The following is a 21,588-nucleotide window of genomic DNA, read 5'->3' as shown; positions in this document are numbered from 1 at the left end:
AAGAATGTCCCTTAGATTGGTGATCAGTTAGAAGAATGTTATTTACATTGGTGATCAGTGGGAAGAAGGAGGAGGACACACCCAAGGAGCTCTCTGAGAGATCCAACCTTTTTCAAGCCTGGGCCTTGCCTGCTAGCTTGGCCCAGGAATAATGCCTGATCCTGGGGGAGGCCCCGGGACGGATCCCCCTGATGATACGGGGCCTAGTGAGGAGGAGGTGGAGGATCTGTCTGTAGATCCAGGCCCTGCTGTGGATGCGAATGTCTTCAGTCAGAAGAGCATTGATCGTTTTAGGGCGATTGGAAGAGCTGAAGAAAAACTTAAAATTTTGAAGGCTGAACACAAATCCTTCAAAATCAAGTACTTCCAGGCCTGGAGTAAAAATCGTTTGGCCATGAAGCCTGAGTTGCAGGAATTGGAGGAAAAGGTAAAGGAACAATCTTTATTATTGGAAAAGCTGAAAGATAAAAGTGGAGAAAAGTTTGATAATGAGAGGAGATTTGCCAGCCAGACAGCAAGTTCCAGGGACCAGCCTCAGATAATGGATGACCCGGGTCCATCTGCCTCTGCACCTCTCCCTCCATGTCAGGGCTTGGAATCGCCGATGGCAACCAGCCAGGGGGTTGAGAGTGGGCATGGCACCCTGAAATGTATCCAGGAGATGGAGTCACCCCTGAGAGCAAACAAGCCTGCTAATACAGAAGTCCCTGAAGCCAAGCCAGTACAGGTGGAGAAATGTCAGCACACCTCACTGCCTTCCAACATGTCTGCCCAACCTGCTGTGGTGGACGGTGTCCTGACTAAGGAGCAGAAAGGGAAGGCCTTGTGCAGAGCGCTGCCTGGAGTTTCTGCTGGGACCTGTAGTTCCTCTGTACAAGGTATGCCTGTTACCAGCAATGAGATTGCCTCACCTGAGCCTCCCTGTGGTGGGGGAGGGGATCAGCATATTGCACCATGTGCAGTGGAAGAAGCAATGGAGGTTTCACCTGTTGCAGTGTCAGACCAGCCTGCACTATCCCCTGATGACAACCCTGTCCTGACAGAAGAGAACCGACCAGCTGAAGCTTCTACAAGCACAGCAGTGGGAACTGACACTGCTGGGAAAACTGCAGGAACTGTGAATATTCCAGCAAGTACTAAGAATGACAGTAATGATAAAACAATGGATGTGGTGGGTGGTGAAGGGGTTAATACTGCTGGGAAAAATCAAAATGACATTCCTCCCCCTGCTCAGCAGAGGAAAGACTCACCGATTGTTCAGACCAAATCTGTGCAATCGATATCTGCTGCAAATGTGTCAGATGGTTCAAAACAAACCAATGGTTTATCTGCTGGGAGTTACGCGTCGGTTTTGGGGAATCGCACCAGGGAGGGTGGGGGGAATGGTGCAAATGTTGGTGGTCACAATTTGGGGGGGTTTAGTGGTGGGATGGTTGGTGGGTATAAGAGAAGAAACGTGGTCCAGTTGAAGTGGGAGGGGGAGGGGACCCCACCAGTAAGGGGGAGGGTGGCAGAGTTGATCCTGGAAATGGGGTTCAAAGTCGCAGACATTTTTGCTTTGATTTGTCCCGTTGGGAGTTGGGAATTTGATTTGTCCTTTGTAAAGCCTGAGGGTCTGGATTTATTTTGGGAACGTTTTAGGGGGCGCAGGGACCTTCCGCAGTGGAATGGTTGGATGCCAAAGGTGGTTTCCAGGCAGCCTCTAATAAAATCAGTGACGATCCTTGTGCGTAACGAATCCATCCCAGAGGCTGATTTGGTAGTATGGTTACGCCGCTATGGTGAAGTCCTCGCTCCACTGCGGAAGGTCCTTGATCAGCATGGGATATGGACAGGGGCCTGGACAGTGTCACTAAAATTGGGGGTGCAGGGAAATGTTGTTCAACATCTGCCCTGTTCAGCCTTTCTAGGGAGGGACAGGCTGACCATTTTTTACCAGGGTCAGCCTAAAGTGTGCAATAAATGTGGTGACAAGGGCCATTTTGCCTCCACCTGCACCCGCAAGAAATGTTCTTTGTGCCAGGAGCTTGGCCATTTGGCTAAAGACTGTACTGACATTCGGTGCAATTTGTGCCAAAAACTTGGTCACCCGTACAGTCAATGCCCGGAGGCATTACATAACCTGCCAGGGTTGGTGGCTGAGCTGCAGAGGCTGGATAAGGAGGATGAGGCCACTGAAACTCTTGTTGTCCCTCCTGTGTCTGTGACATCTGTTTCTGTTCCCCCTAGTGATGTGGTCCCTGAGATTGTCCCTCCTGTGTCTGTGACATCTGTTTCTGTTCCCCTTAGTGATGTGGTCCCTGAGTCTGTCCCTTCTGTGTCTGTGACATCTGTTTCTGTTCCCCCTAGAGATGTGGTCCCTAAATCTGTCCCTCCTGTCCCTAGTCCATCTATTCGTAGATCCTCCAGACTGGCGGAGGCTGCTGGGGGGGCAGGTTTAGCGGATCTTCCCACTCAGCCTCCAGTCCCTGCCCCTCGGCAGCGCAAGCGTGGTCAGGGGAATGTGGGGGTGCTGGATGAGGGTGGGGCTGATGGAAGGGTGTCCGTACCCCATGTTTCACATTCCATTGATGGGGATTCGGATGAGGAGGGGTGGGAGAAGATTAGGAGGAGGAAAAAAATGAAGAGAAAGACAAGAAAACCGGTCGTCTCTTCCTCAGAGTCGGATCCAGGAGGGGTTCCCCTTGGTAACACCTTTAATGTGTTGTCAGGTGAAAAGATGTCTTTGTCTTCTTCTTTTTCATCTATGGATGAGTCACGTTGTTTGAAGAGAGCGGTTTCTGGTGATGAGAGTGTGGTGAAGGTCAAGAAACGACTACCCCAATCATCCTGATGGCAGTTCCCCCTCCGATAAAGGTGGCGACCATTAATGTCGCCAGCATTAAATCTGCAAGGGCTCGTGATATGGCCTTATTTTTGCTCAGTGAGTTTGATGCCGAGATTTTATTTTTGCAAGAGACCTGGCTCCATACTTTGGCCGATGTCCACCTGGCAAAAAGGGAGTGGAGAGGCGGTCCCTCCTTTTGGTCTCTTGCGGCTGAGCCCTGCAGCGGAGTTGCGGTACTTTTTGAAACCGATATGGTAACGCGCCGGCGGGTAATTGAGGTAGAAATAGGTGGATGCATGGTGTTGGACGTTTCTTAGAAGGGCTGCATGCATTAGGGGTGCTGGTTTGTTTCTTGACCTTGCAGGTTTGTCTGGTGTAGTGGTGTGAGTTTGTATTAAGATTTACTTTCCTGGTGATTACATGATTTTTGCTTTGCTGTAAAGTCTTTTGTTTGAGAGCAGATTTGCTATATTTATTTTCATTTATGTAAATATGTGTATATTTATGTATATCTTATAGTGATTTTATGCTTTTTGTTTGCAAGACTTTTAATAAACAAAATTGGGAAGAATGTTCCTTACATTGGTGATCAGTGGGAAGAATGTCCCTTACATTGGTGATCACTGAGAAGAATGTCCCTTACATTGGTGATCAGTGGGAAGAATGTTCCTTACATTGGTGATCAGTGAGAAGAATGTCCCTTACATTGGTGATCAGTGGGAAGAATGTCCCTTACATTGGTGATCAGTGGGAAGAATGTTCCTTACATTGGTGATCAGTGGGAAGAATGTTCCTTACATTGGTGATCAGTGAGAAGAATGTCCCTTAGATTGGTGATCAGTGAGAAGAATGTTCCTTACATTGGTGATCAGTGGGAAGAATGTTCCTTACATTGGTGATCAGTGAGAAGAATGTCCCTTAGATTGGTGATCAGTGAGAAGAATGTTCCTTACATTGGTGATCAGTGGGAAGAATGTTCCTTACATTGGTGATCAGTGGGAAGAATGCCCCTTACATTGGTGATCAGTGGGAAGAATGTCCCTTACATTGGTGATCAGTGAGAAGAATGTCCCTTACATTGGTGATCAGTGAGAAGAATGCTCCTTACATTGGTGATCAGTGGGAAGAATGTTCCTTACATTGGTGATCAGTGAGAAGAATGTCCCTTACATTGGTGATCAGTGGGAAGAATGTCCCTTAGATTGGTGATCAGTGAGAAGAATGTTATTTACATTGGTGATCAGTGAGAAGAATGTCCCTTACATTGGTGATCAGTGGGAAGAATGTCCCTTAGATTGGTGATCAGTGAGAAGAATGTTATTTACATTGGTGATCAGTGGGAAGAATGTCCCTTACATTGGTGATCAGTGGGAAGAATGTTATTTACATTGGTGATCAGTGAGAAGAATGTCCCTTACATTGGTGATCAGTGGGAAGAATGTCCCTTAGATTGGTGATCAGTTAGAAGAATGTTATTTACATTGGTGATCAGTGGGAAGAATGTCCCTTACATTGGTGATCAGTGAGAAGAATGTCCCTTACATTGGTGATCAGTGAGAAGAATGTTATTTACATTGGTGATCAGTGGGAAGAATGTCCCTTACATTGGTGATCAGTGGGAAGAATGTTATTTACATTGGTGATCAGTGAGAAGAATGTCCCTTACATTGGTGATCAGTGGGAAGAATGTCCCTTAGATTGGTGATCAGTTAGAAGAATGTTATTTACATTGGTGATCAGTGGGAAGAATGTCCCTTACATTGGTGATCAGTGAGAAGAATGTCCCTTACATTGGTGATCAGTGAGAAGAATGTCCCTTACATTGGTGATCAGTGAGAAGAATGTCCCTTACATTGGTGATCAGTGAGAAGAATGTCCCTTACATTGGTGATCAGTGAGAAGAATGTTGCTTACATTGGTGATCAGTGGCAAGAATTAAATTCCTATAATAAACATTTATTTTGAACATTGTGTAGAGAAATTATTTGCAATGTGGGCAGTGCAATATGTAGGTGGGACTTTGTGTGGATATAGCTTGAACGTGGGCGGGGACACAGGGGGCCCCATGATCTTCTTTTGCCCGGGGGCCCCATGAGCTGTCAGTCCGCCCCTGATTATAGCCCATATTCTGACTGCGTCAAAGTGTCTAATTTGAAAAAAACTATAGCACTATTACAAAAGGACATCGGTACATGTATTGGAGAGATTCAAGCGATGGAGTGCCTATTTGTCAAACTCCATAACACCCCTAACCTTTCAGACACTATATGGAAACACATATGCTGTTGCCATTGTTTCCCCTGGACTTTCATGACTACCTCTCTTGTTCTTTTTCTGTTCCTTATTTATAAATTATCTCCCTTGTACCACTATAAACACCTTGAGAGACCTGGAATTTGCCCACTCATGCTCCTATCTATTTTGACTTGCGTGTTTTCTACTGGTATTTTTTTTTTTTGTGGTCTGTACATTACCGGAAAAAAAAAAGGAAAATACTTTAAATAAACATTATACAAAAAGATTTACACCAAAGGTATACACCAGCCTTTTTCAACCAGGGTGCCCAGGCACCCTGAGGTTTCTTCAGGGGTGCCTTGGCAAAATGCCTAAAAATTCAAGTCAACAGGTGGATCAAGCCCACCTTTTAGTTACACAAAGTACTGTAATAATTTTTCATTGTGCACAAATATAATATTCCAGTCGCCAGCCCTTAAAACATCCGATGCAGGCAACCAACGTCCCCCTTATCAACCAATGACATCATCGGTTGATAAGGAGGACATTGGGTGCCTGCACAACAACAAGAGAAACATTGGAATACTAGTCAGTACCAGTGTGCAAAGGTGTATTTGCTTTGGAAGAATAAATCACGTTGGGTGTCCTACATGCCCCGCATTACTGTATATAAAACTATTACTTTTGTTTTTGACATTTTAGAATGGGGTGCCTTGACATTGTGCTCAAATGGGTTGTAAACCCTCAAGGTTTTTCACCTTAATGCATTCTATGCATCAAGGTGAAAAACGTTCTGCCACTCAGCAGCAGCCCCCCCAAGCCCCCGTTATACTTACCTGAGCCTTGTTTTCCACGACAGAAAGGAGCACACCAGCTACGACCATTGTCTCATGTCCTGATTGAATAGATTGATAGCAGCTCCCCCTGCTGCTAATCAAATCCAATGATGCGGGTGCCGAGGGGTTGGGCCGAGTCCTGCTGTCAACAGACACAGAAGCAGGACGCGGTGTGCCAAAGGAGACCTTTCCTCGACGGGGCAATCGAGAAAAGGAGGAGCCAGAAGCGCTGCTGAGGGACCCCAGAAGAGGAGGATCGGGGCCATGTATGACATGTTTGTTTGTTTGTTTTGTTTTTTAAACCCTGAACCTTTACAACCCCTTTAAATTTAAAGAAATAGGTTGAGAAACACTGGTATAGACAACTGAAGTTATATGTAAATCTCCACCTTCACATTCATTCAGTCTCTGTCCCACAGAACTTTATCATTGAAAATGTCTACTACTACAGCAACACACACATATGCCTGCTAGGGTCATTCCATATATAAGTCAACTGACCTACCCAAATGTTTTTGAATTTTGAGAGGATTACTCAGAGGTTACCCAGTGACAACATCAAAAATTCAATTAGACAGGGATTGCAGAGAACAAAAGCACTTTAAGTCAGTATTGCCAACCGCTTAGTCAGCTTGATCTTCCTTTCCATAGGGGTGAGTTGACAGGTTTTTAGACCTACTTCAAGATAATTTTGTATTCCCATAGATTAGAGTTTCTCCACCAGGGTTCTGTAGAACCAGAGAGTTCCCCCAGACCTTGCTAGGGGTATTTTTGAGCAAGGAGCCATTTCTGTCTCTCGAATAAGTTCCCACAGACACAGGCCCGGATTTCCCACAAGGCCACTGAGGCCAGGCCTTGGGGCGGCAGGGCTCCAAGGGGCGGCAGTGGCATGGAGTCCCCCGACGCCCGGAACATACAGTTAAGGGCGGTAAGTTATGGGGGAATCCACTCGCTCGTTAACAAGAGATTGTGGCGATGTCGCCGAAATCACTTGTAAAATATGTGCTGCCGTCCGTCCTCCCCTCTCCCCCCCACCCCACATACCTCTCTCTGCTGGCTCTGTCTTCGGGACTCTGTCATCCCCCCGGCCACGAGTCTGTCTCCTGTCCCTGCTGCCGATGTACACAGTGAGAGGGGAGAGCTGTGCTCTTCCCATCTCAGCTGTGACAGGAGTTCTAGCACAGTGCTAGGACTCCTGTTTTGGAGGTGACAGGGTCAATAAAGAGAACATGTCACCTCCAATTGCTATCACACAGGAAATAGTTTTCTCCTGTGTGATAGCAAAAAAGTTAAGTGAAAAAAAAAATTATACAAAATAAATAAATAATAAGAAATAATAATTAAATAAATAACATAAAAAAAGTAAAGAATAAGAAAAATAATGAGAAAAATAATAAGAAAATTATACAAAAATTTAAAAAAAGTAAGCGACAAGCTACAAATAAATAAAAATAAAAAAAGTGATAAAAAGGTAAAAAAACAAACAAAACATATTTGTTTCTAACCATGCCGCACATTCTCTGTTAATTTGCGGGCGGGGGGGGGGGGTTGGTTGGCGGGGAGGGGGTGCATTGTGGAACCTGGCCTTGGGGCGGCAGGGAGAGCAAATCCGGCCCTGCACAGACATCAATGATCTTTTTAGCTATCCGTAAAAGGATTCTTCCCTCTGACTGCAAAATATAAATACCATTTTCCTACTGACCACTAAACTAATGTGCTTTATGTTAAAGATTTAGAAATTATTAGCAGGGGTTCTCTAAAACCAGTAAGTTATTTCAAGGGTTACCCCATGTTAAAATGGTTGAGAAAAGATGATGTGGACCTAAATGGGGAGAGAAGCAGTTCTCGCGTGAACAAAACCCTAAAAATGATGCCTTTTCTCCATACCTGCATCAGCTCATATGTTATTCTTTGACAAGAAATCAATGTCTATAGACTTAAAGTGTTACTAAACCCAGGAGTCTGCATTCACTATATCTGGTCTCCCACAGTACACAGAACAAGGAAATGCAATTATTTTATAAAATATAAACTGCTAAATGCCTTTTCTCATCAGCAGTATATAGCAGTCTTGTGACTTTTATCAGTCCACGATTAAAGCTTGTAGGAGGAGTTTCACACAGCACTGGCTGATCTATCAGGATCCAGGACCACTGACCCTGTTTCTGGACCATGCTGATTGGCCCTTTGCTGATCACAAGCACTCCCCACTCTAGCAAGACACACCAAGCTGAACATGTGCTGCCTGACTCCAGTAACTCTGTCTTATGCGGACCTGTTTTGGAGTCAGTGGAAAAAGAGGAGGATCTGTGCATACAGGATCAAACAGCCTTTTTACACAATGCAGAGGATTAACCCCTTAGGTCCCACAGTGCATATAACAAGCATGCTTTACTGCATATACAGACTGATTTTACTGTTGTGGGTTTAGTAACACTTTGAGGGTAGTCATACATGTTGGCCAAGATATGGATGTAACACCAAAGCTAACAGAATAATAACATTTACAAAAGATCATTAGCGGGCTTTCAAGTGCTCAAAGCGTTCACTATTGTAGGCGTGCATCTAGACTGGATCACAAAATTCAGACAGCATTATCTCTCCATCTCTCTCCCACTCAAATTTCTTTGTTTTTAGGGAACACCTGGCTTATATAAAATAAATATATTTTAGGTCTGCAAGCTGCTGGAAATAGATCAAACAGGATAATAAGCAACATAAAAGTCAATTAGTATTTATTTATTTAATAAAAAGAAACATGCACTCTTTAAAGTGGATGCAAACCCTCTCCTATACCCAGTAAAGTGAACAGACTCAGATGATACACAGAGATGAAGCAAACCTTGCTACATACATTTTACTTGCATACGTGCCGTCTTCAGCTTTTTACACTCTTTAGAAAGTGCACATGGTGTTTTGAATTTTGTTTTATCATTCATTCAGGAGTGGGAGGGGAGTCTTGACATACACTGTGTTTGATATAATTTGAGGAAAGGCACACCCCACCCACTTCACATAGGTAGAAAAACGAAGAAACTTGCAGAGCTGTACTGTGAATAGAGCAGCTCTCTGCTAATTTATCTCTAGGCTCCCTCCCAACACAAATTTTCCAGCTGCTTTTATCTCGTGTGTCGGAGAACTTGTTAGAGGTTATCATGAAGTTATCATAACAGAGGAACAAAGCAGCAGAAAGACACAGGACTCAGAGCTTTGGAGAGAGATAAGTAAATACTACAGATATATGTGCCCAGGACATGAATGGGGTTTACAACCACTTTAACCACTTCAATACCAGGCACTTTCCCCCCTTCCTGCCCAGGACAATTTTCTGGTTTCAGCGCTGTCACACTTTGAATGACAATTGCTCAGTCACACAACACTGTTCCTAAATTACATTTATATCATTTTCTTCACACAAATAGAGCTTTCCTTTGGTGGGATTTGATCACAACTTGGGTTTTTATTTTTTGCTAAAGACACTAAGAAAGACCAACATTAAAAATAAAAAGTTTTTCTTAGTTTCTGTTATAAAAATGTTGTTCTCTCCTTCACTGATGGGCACTGATGAGGCTACACTAATGGGCACTGATGAGGCAGCACTGATAAGATGGCACTGATGAGGAGGCACTAATATGTACAATTGATGAGCACTGATAGGGGGCACTGATGGACAGCAATAGGCTACACTGATCTGCAGCACTGATGGGCACTGATAGGCGGCACTGATGGGCACTAACAGGTGGCACTGATAGGCAGCACTGATGGGCACTGATAGGCGACACTGCTGGGCACAGATAGGTGGCACTGATGGGCACTGATAGGCAGCACTGATGAGGAGGTACTAACAGGCATTACTGATTGGCATCTGTGAAGGGCACTGACAGGCGTTACTGATGGGCATTGATTGGCACTTTGATGGTCACTGTTTGGCACTGTGACAGGCACTGATTGGCAATTTGGGTGGGCACTCATTGGCATTGTGGTGGGCACCTTTGGTGTGGGCTGCGCTGATAATCAATGTGCTAATTATCAGTGTACACCCCCCCTCTGACAGCAGTGTCATCTTAAGAGCATTATAGGCCCCCGGGCAATACAGTGCACTGGGGCCCTGTCTACACAATCACGCACGAGAATTTACTGACAAAAATTATAAAATTTACTGGCAGAACCACATCTTTTACTGCCAGTGCAAAAAAAGTACCTAAAATTACAGTTTTCAGTGCCGAACAATGCAAATGTCAGTATTTAAACTATAAAATGTCTTCATTGACATGGAGGTCAGGTTACTCTAACCCAGCCAGCACAGAGTTTCCTCTTACATCAGAGTCTGCAGGGATCCCCCTTACAGTGAAAGGGAACTCTTATGTAAAGGGAAACGCTGCAGATCATGATCTAAGGGGGGAACTCTGATGTGGAGGGGGGCTCTGGTGACCAGAGACCACCTTATATCAGAGTCCACTGCTTTCTTTTTCCCACTTACATCAGGGTCCGCAGACTGAGTTCCCCCTTGCATTGTAAGGGGGAATCCTGCAGACTCTGATGTAAAGGGGAACTCTGATGTGGGGGGCACTCTGGTGACCAGAGACCACCTTCCGTAGAGTAAATACACTAAGGTAAGGGGGGTCACTAATATAGGAGGGGGAACCTTTATATCAGTGCCCCCTTACATTTTTGCATTCACTCCCCCCTTACATCAGCAACCCCCCGCACTCATGGAGGATCAGATCTTCTCTGTGATTTCCGCAAACTGGGCATTAGCAGTTCTAACCCGTCACTCTCCACAATTTTTTATCTGGAGTTGCTGGGCAGCCGGTGGGGCCCCCCAGGCAAGCAGGGCCCCCGGGCAACTGCCCAGCGTGCCCAATGGAAAAGATGGCCCTGTCTGACAGGAGAGACGCCGATCGGCTCTCCCTGTCAGCGCGAACCTAGGAAAGCCGATTACCGGCACTTCCTGGTTCACGCTGTTATCAGTTGTAATTGGTCACAGCTAATCATGTGGTAAAGAGCCTCTGTTAGAGAGGCTCTTTACCATGATCGGTGATGCGTTGTGTCAGAGTGGATAAAAATACTAAATCCTTTGACAGGTAAAAGAGATCTCTTATACTGTATGTGTCTCATCTGTGTATCTGTCAGGAGTTCAGCTTATAAAAAAAAATAAGATTTTTGCTAGAACTAGCACAGGACTGGTTGATCGAGGTAAACAAAGCTTTACCTTATATGCTTAAAAGTAAATGAGCTCTATTATTTCACCCGGAGTTCTGTGAAGAGAGCTGAAAACACGCACTGTTCAAGGGGCCTTGAGGACCAAAACACAACGAGAGGACTGTAACCCCCAACCACTGAAAATATAAGAGGTCCAATTACAGTAGAGATTTATACTTCCTTACACTTCAAATAGAACCACAGCAGGCTTCTGCACTGAGATTAACATAAACTATAATTCACTATACAACGTCACAATTACCAAACAGTGTTAAATACAGGGTGGAGGCAAAATGTTCTAAATTTAGGAATCCAATAGGCACTTTGGGGAATACAGTCATGGGGATGTCTCCAAAAAGACACCCAAAAAGAGGAAAAAGAGAAAATAAAGCAGTTCTAGGGTTGATGGTAAAGAGACACTTATAAAAAATGGAACTACGCCACCTTATCATCTTGAGCTGTGAATGTCTAATGCCGCGTACACACAACCCTTTTTTCACGGCATGAATTTTTTTTTTTTTTATGTCATTAAAAACGATTGTGTGTGGGCTCCAGAGCATTTTTCATGATGTGAAAAATGGGCATTAAAATTTAGAACATGCTCTATTTTTTCGTGTCGTTTTTCACGTCGTAAAAAATGGTCGTGTGTAGGCTTTAACGACGTGAAAAAAACACGCATGCTCAGAAGCAAGTTATGAGACGGGAGCACTCGTTCTGGTAAAACTAGCGTTCGTAATGGATATAGCACATTCATCACGCTGTAACAGACTGAAAAGCACGAAGGCTGAAAAGAGCGAATTGTCTCTCACCAAACTTTTACTAACAGGAAATCAGCAAAAGCAGCCCCAAGGGTGGCGCCATCCGAATGGAACTTCCCCTTTATAGTGCCGTCGTACGCGTTGTACGTCACGTGCTTTGGTCGAGCAATTTTTTTTTTCACGATCGTGTGTATGCAAGGCAGGCTTGACAAGAATCGGGTTGAAAAAAAACGTTGTTTTTTCTAGACCATTAAAAATGGTCGTGTGTACGCAGCATAACTTATACAGGATAGTTCTGATTCTGATTGTTGGTTAACATTGTGGCTCCTTGGAGCTCTACGGGGCGCTCCAGTAGCAAGACATCTCAAATGGGATTTGCAGTTCTGACCATCTGCCACAGATACAGTATGTCTCCAAATACTCTTCAGTGTAAATTAAATGTACAATTCTCACTCTGTATAATGCCTGAGGAAGGGACAAAAGGTCCTAAAAGCTTGTCAATAAAAAGTATCAATGAACTACAAACTTTCTGCATTGACCAATAGCCAACAATGGTACAGGACTGTACTGTATCTATGCAAAGCATAACGACAACCTCTGCTTAAGAAAGAATTCCCAGTATGGATGCTTTATACATGCTTACATTGGTCAACCTTGGAACAGTGTAACTATATATACAAATACCCTTTCTGGCCGATACCCCCAGAAGCTGAAAATCACTGAAGTAGACACTGCTATTCCAGCGATCTCCGCTCACGGCTGCCCTGCATTTTGAACATAGGAGATTTGCCACTTGGCATGGGCGTCATAGAGATTGCTTTGCATATTGAAGTTTGTCTGACTGGATGAGGTAGAGAGGCGGGGGAATGACTAAATTGCCGCATTTGTAAATTCCAAAAGCCAATATAAAGAAATAGTAGTGGTAAGAAAAACATGTGTGGGTTTAGCCAATAATTACAGTTCTCCTTTAAGGGGGGTGTGTCCTTTGCCTACATACTTTTGCTAAAAGGTATCCCTCATTTCCTTCTCAGAATGTTGGGAGGTATTCTTTGCTACAATGTAAAGTAGTGAGTGTACAGCTTGTATAACAGTGCTGTCCCCTCAAAATAACTCAACACACAGCTATTAATGTCTAAACCGCTGGCAACAAAAGTGAGTACACCCCTAAGTGAAAATGTCCAAATTGGGAACAAAGTGTCAATATTTTGTGTGACCACCATTATTTTCAAGCACTGCCTTAACCCTCTTGGGCATGGAGTTCACCAGAGCTTGACAGGTTGCCACTGGAGTCCTCTTCCACTCCTCCATGACAACATCACAGAGCTGGTGAATGTTAGAGACCTTGCGCTCCTCCACCTTGCTCAGTACGGTTTGGATCTGGAGACATGCTTGGCTGGTCCATCACCTTTATTATCAGCTTCTTTAGCAAGGCAGTGGTCATCTTGGAGGTGTGTTTGGGGTTGTTATCATGTTGGAATACTGCCCTGTGGCATAGTCTCCAAAGGGAGGGGTCGTGCTCTTCTTCAGTATGTCACAGTACATGTTGGCATTTATGGTTCCCTCAATGAACTGTAGCTCCCCAGTGCCGCCCAGAACCATGACACTCCCACCATACTGTGATATTTTACATGGGGTCTTTTGACTAGATTAAAGCATATTAAAAGCCTCATTAAGCCACCATTCTTAGGCATTTGTAGTTTGTTTCAAGGACCAATGGGATTGAAAAAAAATATTTTCACTGCCAATTTTACCACCTCTATTTTTAATACTCAGTTGGGTATGTCCCTTTATATTTTTAAATGTTTATCCATCATTATTGCTAAAAGCACTTTTGAATTAAAAAAAATGTATAATTTATGTTTTGCAGTCCTTTAGGTTAAATAAAAACCTCTAATCTCATTCTGCTGACAGGTAAACTTGAATTTATGTTGGAAAAAAAAGAACTTTACATGCCGAAATCACACAGTCACCACTTAGACTTTCCGTCAAGTCATACATTCCAGCATTTAAAAACTCGTCTCTAGAAAGATCTGTAAGTGTGTCCTGTTCACCAAGGATAAATGAAATGAAATCTATTAGCAGGTAGTACGAAGAAAACAGATGTGAAACGTGATATGCCAATTACTCACCCTTGGACCTCTTTTCCCTGGGGGACCTGGTAAACCGGGAGGACCTGGAGGACCCTTGAGAGAGAGAGAAACACAAGCATGTTAGTTAGAGTCTAGGAATGAGTAAGCTCCAGTGTCTCGGAGTCTAAATCCCAAACTATCAATTATCAACACCTTCTAGCCTTGCAGGAAGATCACAGAGAGCAGACTCAAAGATCCCACTTTCAGCTGAAAAAAGTCCAGGCATTCAATGCTACACAGAACACACTGATCCCTATTGAGGTCTGTGGAATGCCAGTTTCTTTTCTGCAGGGAAGTGGTGGGCTTTCAATATTCACAAATTATCTAGATCAATAAATAAATGTAACTGGTACAGGCCGTTAACTGGATCACATTTCAGCTCCCGAACTGTGTAAACCAGAAGGCCTATTTATAAGGATTTATGGTTACTACGCTGTCTTTGTCGTATTTTTTCATTTGGCAATTCCCTTTTCTTCAATGATGGAATTACATGTTTCCTTTCATTAGTTTGGCAATGTCCAATGTCCCAAGTCCTGAATACTAACAACACAGCCAGGCAGGGCTGTTCACATGCCATGGCTGCAATGCTTTGCTTAGCAGATTCTTAACTCCAGCTAACTCCATCTAAATTCAGATACTTATGCCGCGTACACACGACCGTTTTTCATGATGGGAAAAATTAAATTTTTTAAATTGTGTTTAGTGTGTAGCCTCCAGAGCATTTTTCTCGAAAGGGGAAAAATGGGCATTAAAAATTTAGAACATGCTCTATTTTTTCTTGTCGTTTTTCACGTCGTGAAAAACAGTCGTGTGTAGGCTTTAACGATGGGGAGAAAACGTGCATGCTCAGAAGCAGCTTATGAGAAGGGAAATTTGCATAATCAGCCCAAATGGTGTCGCCAATCGAATGGAACTTCCCCTTTTTAGTGCCGTCGTAAGTGTTGTACATCACCGCGCTTTGCCGTGTTACAGACGGAGCGTAAGCGTATGATATCGGTTAGCGCTCCTATGATCTGAGGACACACTGTTGAAGCCTGTGATTACCCAGTGTTTACCTGCTGACGGAATACCATTTTACTGCTGGTTATATCTGCTATCCCAATACTTTTGACAATATAGTGTATAAGGTAACTGTTTTGCCTGCCAAATAATGTTTAACTTTATACAGTCAGTTCTGTAATCCAGAAAACCCTACCAAACAGCAGAGCCAGGTTCTTGACCTCCACTGCAGCCACAGCAGCCCATGGCATGGTCAAGAACATGCCCGCAACCTATTAACTGGAGAAGCAGCACACTGATGAGGTCATCCTTATATTTACTCTTTTCTCCTGTCAGCATGTTCCCTGTCATCACATGTGCATGTAAAAGAGTATGATTCCCTCCTAGAGCTTCCCCCTTCCTCTCCCAGTATAAGCTTTATTGTAGAATGGATCACAGGAGGCAAAAATCAAGACAGATTCTGGTACTTACACTAGCTTCGTTAAAGAGGATGAAAATCCTAAGTATGAACTTATTTTATTTGCTCACTGTTTGTTAACCTTGCCAGAAATTCAGAACTGTCCTTTGACCTTTGCACACTGTGGCCCAGATTCTCAAAGGACTTACGACGGCGTACCGCCATGTACGCCATCGTAAGTCCGAATGAGAGCCGTCGTATCTATGCGACTGATTCTTAGGCCTCGTACAGACGAGAGGATATCCGCTGGAAACGGTCCGCCGGACCGTTTCCAGCAGATAAATCCTCTGGTGGATTTGGATCTGATGCCTGTACACACCATCAGATCGAAATCCCCGCAGAATACATCCGCGGTGACGTGGCCGCGCCGTCGCCGCGATGATGACGCGGCGACGTCCGCGACCCTGGAGGTAAATACTTCCACGCATGCGTCGAATCATTACGACGCATGCGAGGGATGGGAGCGGACGGACTGATCCGGTGAGTCTGTACAGACGACCGGATCAGTCCGCTGGACTGGATTCCAGCGGATAGATTTCTTAGCATGCTAAGAAATTTTTATCCGCTGGGAATCCGTCGGCTGGATTTTTATCCGCCTGAAAATGTCCGCTAGGCCGTACACGCGACCGGATCTATCTGCTGGAACTGATCCGCGGATCAATCCCAGCGGATCGATCCAGTCGTGTGTACGGGGCCTTAGAATCAGTTACGCATAAATTTGGCTAAGATACGAGTCTCTTGAGCCGTCGTATCTTAGTTGCATATTTACGCTGGCCGCTAGGTGGCGCTTTCGTAGATTTCCGCGTTGAATATGTAAATTAGCTAGATACGCCGATTCACGAAAGTAAGTGCGTCCTGCGTAGCAAGATACGTTGTTTACGTAAGACATATGCCGGCGTAAAGTTACCCCTCATAAAGCAGGGGTAAGTCATGTTAGGTATGGACGTCGGAAACGTACGAACAGCGTCGTATTTTACGTCGTTTGCGTAAGTCGTCCGTGAATGGGGCTGGACGTAAGTTACGTTCACATCGAAAGCATTGACTATTTGCGGCGTAATTTTGAGCATGCGCACTGGGATACGTTCACGGAAGGCGCATGCGCCGTTCGTTAAAAACGTCAATCGCGTCGGGTCACGGTTCATTAGCATAAAACACGCCCACACTAGCCTACTTTGGCTTACGCCGGCACAGTTACACTATGCCACCGTAACTTTGGGCGCAAGTTCTTTGAGAATACGGGACCTGCCTCACTAAGTTACGGCGGCATAGTGTATCTGAGATACGCTACGCCCGCCTATAGATAGGCACGTCTACGAGAATCTGGGCCTATATGTCCCTAGTTCTTATTTTGGACTACATAATGATTAGTATTTATGTTGTACAAATCTGAGTGTGTGAGTGGCTTGAGTAGTTTATCAAAAAGATGCTGGGCAGGGCTGGCACCACTCAGTCAACAATAATATTTTGTTTCGTCAGCCCACTGCAGGGTTTAGGAGCTAAGTGAATTTTTGGCAGCAGAACAGGTATTTTTCTCTACTAGTCTCTAAAGCTGGCCAAACACTAATCAAAATTCAACTAGTTCAGAAGGGACCAGCCAAGTTTTGTTCAGTGTGTGGGCTCCCCCACTCAACAAAAATAGATTGTTTAATTGACTTCTGTCAAAAGGACATGTTAGCCAGTTTTGTGATCAGTTGCTGCAGCCAATCAGTCCCAGGGAAGGTTAGTCAGTGCTAAATGTCTCCAATGTAGTGATAACAAAGAAAACACATTTTCAATTTTTTCTTTTTTTTTTAAAGAATAGAACCTATTTTAGGTTTGTTTTTTCTGTCTTCCAGTGATCCCATTCCCATAATTCCTTCTCCTGGTGTCAAAGAGGAGTCACTGGGAGACAGAGGGAAATCTCACCAGAGGAGTCTGACACAGCAATAAACCTTCTGGAGGTTAAAAAATTATGTTGGGTCAGGCTTTAATGATATGTTCCCCATACAAAGCTGCCAAGGGTTTAGCTTTAAATAATAACTCATGAAGACATTTCAAATGATCTCATTTAGAGATCTGTAAGAAGATTTGAAAAACATGCTCTTGGAAGACCTGGATGATTGAAGTTCAGCACCACTGAAGCAGACAGTGACGAGGAAGAAAGTGGTCACTATCACAAACCTGACACTTCGGAAAATGGTTCAGAATTATTCATGTTGTACATGGTGTGCACCACTATGGCGGGGCTGGGGAGAGAAGAGCGAGGACAGCCACCTCTCCCACCATGACCTCTACTTTACACGGTCACGTGTCAGGTCCAGACACATTCCATAGCCAACTGACTCATAACTTTATGGGCTGATGCCTGATCGTCAAGTTGGTACCCAGCTTTTCCAAAATCACTGACTCAGAACAAGCATGCAGATTAGCTGTTGTGACTTCATGCTTGTTCTGAAACTAGAGACAGACAGACAACTAGCATTTTCTTAAAGCGGAGGTTCACCCGCACATGACACTATTTCCCCCTAGATATATGCTCGTTTTGTCTAGGGGAATCGGCTAGTTGTTTTAAAATATGATCCGTACTTACCGTTTACGAGATGCATCTTCTCCGCCGCTTCCGGGTATGGGCTGCGGGACTGGGCATTCCTATTCTGATTGACAGTCTTCCGAGAGGCTTCCGACGGTCGCATCCATCGCGTCACGATTTTCCGAAAGAAGCCGAACGTCGGTGCGCAGGCGCAGTATAGAGCCGCACCGACGTTCGGCTTCTTTCGGCTACTAGTGACGCGATGGATGCGATCGTCGGAAGCCTCTCGGAAGACTGTCAATCAAGAACGAACGGCCGCTCCCGAAGACCCATACCCGGAAGCGACGGAGAAGATGCATCTCGAAAACGGTAAGTACGGCTCATATTTTAAAACAACTAGCCGATTCCCCTAGACAAAACGAGCATCCATCTAAGGGGAAAACATAAAAAAAAAACATAATTGGGTGAACTCCCGCTTTAAGGAAAATGGAAGTTATTTTGTTTTGTTTATAACAGCAGTAAAGTAATATAAATGGTTTAATCCAGGTATCAGATTCCTATGACTTCCTTTATACGGGTGATTACATGCATACATTGGATTTCAGCAGTGAGAATCAGCAGATTCTTGTGGTTGTGATGAGAGGTGTATGTGAACAACAGTGGCCGATCAACCTGTACAAAACAATGACAGGCTGCAAGCGGTTGCTGCTTGCATGTATCTGCACGCTCAGCAGTTAAATGCGGTTAGGGACAGATGAGTGACCCTGACACGTCCAGGCCTAGACATCCATTTCTAACCGCACGTAAATGCTGGTTGTGAAGATACATGTGAACAGCAAAGGCTCTTCTCAGCCTGTCATTGCTTTGTACAGGCTGAGCAGCCACTGCTGTTCGCATAAGCCTATTACCCCAGCCTCAAAAATTCACTGATTCTTGCCCCTGAAATTCGGTGTATGCATGTAAACAACCGTGTGAAGTAGGCCTTAACCTAGCATAACTATATTATGCAAAACAAGGGACTTTAAGGGCACCAAATTATTAAAGCTGAAATTTAGGAATGGCCTTTTCTACATCTACATAGTTACATTGGTCCAGCTTGGACCAAGGTAAGTACCGTGGGCCGGATTCAGAAAAGAGATACGACGGCGTATCTCCTGATACGCCGTCGTATCTCTGAGTGCGGTCGGTCGTATCTATGCGCCTGATTCAGAGAATCAGTTATGCATAGATATCCCTAAGATCCGACAGGTGTAAGTGTCTTACACCGTCGTATCTTAGGCTGCATTTTCTGGCTGGCCGCTAGGTGGCGCTTCCGTATGTTTACGCGAGGAATATGCAAATTAGTATTTCCACCGATTCAGAAACGAACGACCGCCCGGCGCTTTTTTTTTACGTCATTTGCGTTCGGCTTTTTCCGGCGTAAAGTTACCCCTGCTATATGAGGGTTATGTGCTGCGTATCCTATGTTAAGTATGGCCGTTGTTCCCGCGCCGAGTTTTGAAATTTTTACGTCGTTTGCGTAAGTCATTCGCGAATAGGGCTGGACGTAATTTACGTTCACGTCGAAAGCATGACGATTTGCCAACGTCATTTGGAGCATGCGCACTGGGATACGTCCACGGTCACTACTATTTTACATAGTACATGCCCCCAACCAGCCTATTTTGAATTAGGCGGGTTTACGCCGGCCCAGTTACACTGCGCCGCCGTTAGTTTCAGCGCAAGTTCTATGTGAATACACAACTTGCTGCTCAAACTTACGGCAGCGTAGTGTATCTGAGATACGCTACGCCTGCCTAAAGATAGGCGAAGCTCTCTGAACCTGGCCCCGTATGTATGTGCCTGCACCTGTGAGATCCACATGGAAGCTGGAAATAACTAGTAGGCACCGCTACTCCAGTGATTTTCAAGCTTCTGGGTCGTGTTCTGAGCCGCTGCACTGCTGCATTGTAGTGACAAATGGCCACTGCCCCATCTATAACTGGCCTTTGCAGCAAGGAGCCCATGGAAGGGTGACACATGTAAAACAAAACCAAGGAAAATCCCCAGCTCAACTAATTGCTACTGGGGTGTCATTTAGTGGCTCTGCTTACGCATGTATTTGCAAATGTTTTCAGACTAAACCCCTGTTAAACAGGATCATTTGGTTGGGTGCAGGCTGGTCAGTAAGTTGAGCTAGGCATTTTCTTTGGTTTTGTTTGAAATGCGTCGCCCTTCCATGTGCTCCTTCCTGCGAAGTTCAGTTATAGGTAAGGGCAGAGGCCATTTGTTTTTACTGCTGAAATATTGGTGAGGGGACACACTGGACACCTTTGCTGCCATTGTGCTAAATCCTGGGTGTCCATTGCGCCCCTGTGCCTTTAAGGAGGGGTGGGCTTCTTCCAGGCTCATCTGCCCTCTATCTATCCATTATAATGCATATGCTTCCACTGTGGATGCTTTCAAATATTTATAGTGTTGGGACTGCAGCCAAAACTGGGGCATTTCTCAATGGATACAAAGCTATCTCTGATTGGAAAAGGTGGAGATACGGGGCAGTCACATCGTGATCTCAACCTCATCCAATCAGAGGACACTTTGCATTCACTGAGACAATGCAAAGTGTTCTCTGAGTGGTGCCCATGCTGAGCTGGCCGCCTCCTGTGTTTAACAAGCAGCAGGTCAGCCCCTCAGCAAGGGACCAGGAAGCCAGCGGCAATCACCATATATTGGTGTCTACTACAGTGATTTCCAGCTTATGCAGGGTTGAGGGATCCCACAGCACATACATGCTTATATTTTGGTCCAAGATGAGTCATTTAACTGTAAACATTTCCATACCTAAACTTCAGCGAAAATAAATTGTATAAAAAGTGTAGTCTTTTGAGTAAGTGATTCAAAAGTGACTGGAGCCATCAAATCAATATAACAGCCTAACAACTAGCATTTTCTAAAATAGGGTTCAATAATGCCAGCCAATGTCTTTTCTCAGTCCAGGTTCCCTTTAATGATAGGGGGTAGGTTTGGTGTTGGCAGACAGCCCGATTCAGGTGTCATGCAAGCAGCAGACACAGGATATTAGTCACAATCCCCCTGCATATTCCATACTGATATATAGCTTAGAGCTATGTCTCTGCATATACATTCTTCTCTGCTAGGCACATGCTGAACTTGTATTTTATTTGCCTTCACAGATCACCAGAAACATTCAGTATTTATCTACAGCTCTCAAAGACAGAAACAATGATTGGTGTGAGAGCTAAAGTAAGGGTGAAAATACTGCGTGACTTGAGCTTCCCATAACATACAAGTTTTTGCATATTTATCGACCTTTATTGGGCAAAATAACGTTTGCAGTGTTTCAGATCAGTGGTTTTCAGGCAACCACTTAAGCAAGCTTTTCTCACCAATTCTACCCCAGAAGAACCCTTTGAAATAATTTTCAGGTCTCAGGCAACTCCAACTAAGACTAGTCCATTGGGAAAAGTCGGCTTACATTGGTGATCAGTGGGAAGAATGTTCCCCCTTATAGTGGTGGTTGGATCGCCCCACCTGCAGTCATGTTAATAGCTCTGCCAAGTGGTGTTGGACCCGGAACTGTAGAACCATCATCAGATGGGAGGTCAATTAGCAACGGTTCAAGGAACCCTTAGCCAC

General features: G+C 44.5%; 1 protein-coding gene across 1 annotated transcript in view; it reads right to left on the bottom strand.

The window, feature by feature from the left end:
* The window catches only part of COL24A1 (collagen type XXIV alpha 1 chain), a 359,199-nt gene that overhangs the window by 232,731 nt on the left and 104,880 nt on the right, over positions 1-21,588 (bottom strand). The window contains exon 4 of the mRNA XM_040360554.1: positions 13,988-14,041. Coding sequence (XP_040216488.1) covers positions 13,988-14,041 — 54 coding nt within the window. The remainder of the gene's footprint in view (positions 1-13,987; positions 14,042-21,588) is intronic.

Source organism: Rana temporaria, chromosome 7 (assembly GCF_905171775.1).
Source record: "Rana temporaria chromosome 7, aRanTem1.1, whole genome shotgun sequence".
Taxonomy (NCBI): domain Eukaryota; kingdom Metazoa; phylum Chordata; class Amphibia; order Anura; family Ranidae; genus Rana; species Rana temporaria.
Note: the sequence above shows the minus strand (reverse complement) of the source record. Positions and strands in the feature narration are given on the sequence as shown.